Genomic DNA, 4,145 nt, shown 5'->3' on the forward strand with positions numbered 1-4,145 from the left:
TAGAGCAATTGTTATATAAACGAAGCCCTAGCATAATCTTATACTTATAATTAATTTTAATTTTGAACAAATTTTCCTAAAGTCTTTTTATCGGAAGTTGATCAAAGGGTACATTTAAAGTACAGAATTTTTAAAAAGTATATTTAATTTTTAAATTTTTTAAAAGACATATTTATTTGTCTTTTTATCCCTATGTTGTATTCAAAGAACAACATAATAGATGTTATATTTTAAAAATCAATGTCACCATAACGTGGCGATTTTAGAGTGTATGTAACTGTAAAGTAGTATTGATCTTTGAAAATCGATCACAATGAGTTGTTTTTGAAATATAATACTACAATGATTGATGGAATGGGTAAAATAAAAAAAATAAATACGTCTTTTAATAAATCTGAAAGTTAAATGTGTTTTTTTTTAATTTCATAACTTTCTTTTTGTTTACATGTGGAATTTGTCACCTCAATGACTCCACATGATTAATCTTATAATCATAGAAGGTAAATTGAGAAATTATAGTCGATTTCGACGGAAGAGGGTATTATTTGATTTTGCTGAAATTCGAATCTTTATCCTCTTCTGTAAGTTTGTTCCGTCGTAACCAACTCAGTTATGTTTCGGAGATAAAAAAAAAATTCATAACTTTCAATGCAGCGGTCAATTGCCATCAGAAAAAAAATTCATTTCTTTGTAAAGAAATAATCTTTTTATTTTTAATTATTTTATATAACAAAATTTAAAAAATCACCAACCGTTACGCCCTTAACTTTTTTCACAAGAGATTCCTTGTTAGTGGGGAAAGATCTTGTTTGCTTTGCTTTTCATGATATTATTGACGTAAGATCAGGGAGTGATTATGAAAAGGTGATGATCTATATGATCGATTTTGTCATGTGTCTAATGTCTATGTATCTAAATAAATCTCCTTTTATATTCGTAAAACAAACTCTAAAAGACCCTTGAACTAGTAGATTTATCTTTTTATAGATCTAAAGATCAATTGTATAAAACTCTGTTGGGATAAAGAATTGCACATTTTACTACAATGCGCGACCACAACCTTTCTTTCTACAAGTAGAAATATGGACCCAAATCCTTGAGACGAGATCCCACTAAAAGAAAAAGGTGCCTCCACTAAAATACAACGATCGATGATGGTGTTTCTGATAAGTAGAAAGGTGGTCCACTGAAAATTAAATGCCAGGCTGCTTTCTCTGTAGTTATTGCCGTCGCCCTCTGAGTGGCACTGTGATTGGAATTTGTTTCTTTTTCTTCTTATTTTTTAAGTTTACCAGGATATTTTATGGACCAATGATGTAAAGTTTAGACTACTGTCAGTCAGGCTAAACATGCCAAATGAGCTAGTAGCACTAATTGGGCATTGAATAAATTGAGTTGAATAGGCAAAGGAAGCAAACAAAATAGCCTGTGTCAAGTTGGAAGACAAACAATTGAGTGAGTAAATGCTTTTGGTCTAACTCATACCCATTCAAGTGAATCAGGATTTGCTTTTGAACAATTCCTCTTCTTGGTCCCAAAGTGGGACCACATGTGACGACGATGGTCCCACCGGACGTTCACAATTTGTTCTTATTCAAGGCACTCGAATCATGATGCTACGAGTTTTCGTTTGCATAAATCACAATTCATCATTTGGTCAAAAAGTCAAACGAAACCATATCTGATGTTATCAAATCAGGTCGGATACGAAGATATTTGTAGTAAAAAAAATATATCATTTTGATATTTTAAAATTATGAATTCCTTCCATCTTTGCTCATTTTCTAATCTTTAATAATAAAGGATGAGAGCATGGCCTCAGCGCAGCCAGTCACTGCCCATTCCTCTAACAAAATATCGTCTCCCAATTTTTTTTAAAAATGAAATAATTTAGTAATAATCCTTCAAGATTTTTTGAAGTCGCAAATATCCGCTATTTATTTGCACGTCCCCGACCGCTCTTCTCTCATCTTTCTCGTGAAGCGGTACGCTCCCATCAATCGAGCTCCTACAATGGCGGCCTCCATGGCGACCTCCTCCCTCATCTGCAAACCCAAGCCCCTCCTCTCCGACCGCTCCTCCTTCGGCGGCCTCCGTCTTTCCTCCACTGTGCTCCGCCCCCACCTAAGCACCGGCCGCTCCTCCCTCTCCGTCACCGCCTCTGCCGCCCCCAAGTATGACCTCGACGCTTTCACCTTCGCGCCCATCAAGGAGTCCATCGTCTCCCGCGAGATGACTCGCCGCTACATGACGGACATGATCACGTACGCCGACACTGACGTGGTGGTCGTCGGCGCCGGCTCGGCGGGGCTTTCCTGCGCCTACGAGCTCTCCAAGGACCCCTCCGTCCGCGTGGCCATCGTGGAGCAGTCCGTCTCCCCTGGCGGCGGCGCGTGGCTCGGCGGCCAGCTGTTCTCTGCCATGGTCATCCGTAAGCCCGCCCACCTCTTCCTCGACGAGCTCGGCGTGCCCTACGACGAGGCCGACAACTACGTTGTCGTCCGCCACGCCGCCCTCTTCACCTCCACCATCATGAGCCGCCTCCTCGCCCGCCCCAACGTCAAGCTCTTCAACGCCGTCGCGGCAGAGGACCTCATCGTCAAGGACGACCGCGTCGCCGGCGTTGTCACCAACTGGGCGCTGGTCTCCATGAACCACGACACCCAGTCGTGCATGGACCCCAACGTGATGGAGGCCAGGGTGGTGGTGAGCTCCTGCGGCCACGACGGGCCGTTCGGGGCCACCGGCGTGAAGCGGCTCAAGGATATCGGGATGATCGAGTCGGTCCCTGGGATGAAGGCCCTCGACATGAACACAGCGGAAGACGCTATCGTGCGCCTCACCAGGGAAGTCGTGCCCGGCATGATCGTAACTGGCATGGAAGTCGCTGAGATCGACGGCGCTCCGAGAATGGTACCAAGATACCAACTTTCCTGCTTAAAACAGAGCTAGCTGTTGATTAAAATCGCTATCTTCTTCCTACTAAACCTTTTTTTGTGTGTGTGTGTGTGTGTTCAAAGAGTAAAGATGCGATTTTTATTGATGAGATTTGGCTGGTTTGGTTGCAGGGGCCGACCTTTGGGGCGATGCTGATCTCGGGACAGAAGGCAGCGCACCTGGCGCTGAAGGCGTTGGGGCGACCCAACGCCATCGACGGCAGCATCGGAGCTGAGTCGGTACACCCGGAGCTAGTGCTGGCCTCGTCGGACGCCGGGGAGATCGTGGACGCTTAGGGCTCTGCAGCAGGAATAAGTTTTAGCTTGGAATAAATAAGCAGTTGGGTTGTGAGGGGGATGAGGATGAGGCGTTTGGGATCTATTCTCGATCCCCCTCTTTGGATGCTTAAATTTATCCTTGTTAAGAAAGAAAGATGTATCGTCTTCTCTATGGTTACTGTTTCTTCTTCTTCCTCCTACTTCTGTATAATAATCCTTGCAATTCCGGACGCTTCTTCTGTAAGATGCTCTCAATCGATCACGGATTCACGGCTTTGATCTGTTGCTTAAAACGAGCGGCTGTTCTTCGTAGATTGAATGGATGATTGAAATTGAATGAGTGACAAATTTATGACAGAAATATATTAAAACAATAAAGAAGAGGACCTTATCTTGTTCCTCACACTTCAATTATTTCACAGTCCTGGTCATGGAATACCCGAGTGCGAGCGGTAATCTCACCGCGACCGATAGGCTGATGATGTTGCATGCCAGATCAGAAGGTGGATCTCACCCCGATGCTAACTTTTTAATTTATTTTTTTTTATAGATAATCATATTTTTTTATATGATTAATTATAATTTTTTAATTTATTTTTTTAATAGATAATCATATAAGTGGTGGGTAAATTTAACTAAATCGCGCATTAAAAGATCTGAATTGACTAGAAAGCATCTTTTTTATATATATTTTAAAACAGTATCTATTTTTTGTAAATTAAATTTAATGGACACAACTTTCAAAAAAATTTAAAATATTTCTTTTTTATTTCATTACTCACATAAATCAAGTGGAGAATGATATAGATTTTATAGGATTAAATAATTATTTTACTTAGTTGAATCTATACCCACGCTCAATTACTCAATACGAGTATAATTTACTTCTGTTAATTGTTGTCGAAGTCTGATCAATTTTCTCAGAGATGT

The 4,145-nt window shown here is 41.2% G+C and overlaps 1 protein-coding gene across 1 annotated transcript; it reads left to right on the forward strand.

The window, feature by feature from the left end:
• Positions 1-1,964: 1,964 nt before the first annotated feature.
• On the forward strand, positions 1,965-3,445 carry LOC141813279 (thiamine thiazole synthase 2, chloroplastic). The gene is made up of 2 exons (XM_074701218.1): positions 1,965-2,913; positions 3,069-3,445. Exons 1-2 carry the CDS (start codon positions 2,014-2,016, stop codon positions 3,231-3,233), a joined length of 1,065 nt encoding a protein of 354 aa, XP_074557319.1. The 5' UTR covers positions 1,965-2,013; the 3' UTR covers positions 3,234-3,445.
• The last annotated feature ends 700 nt before the right edge of the window (positions 3,446-4,145 follow it).

The sequence above is a fragment of the Curcuma longa genome, chromosome 20 (genome assembly GCF_044706935.1).
Source record: "Curcuma longa cultivar G26 ecotype Majalengka, Jawa Barat chromosome 20, ITB_CL_G26_1.1, whole genome shotgun sequence".
NCBI classification, from domain to species: Eukaryota; Viridiplantae; Streptophyta; class Magnoliopsida; order Zingiberales; family Zingiberaceae; genus Curcuma; species Curcuma longa.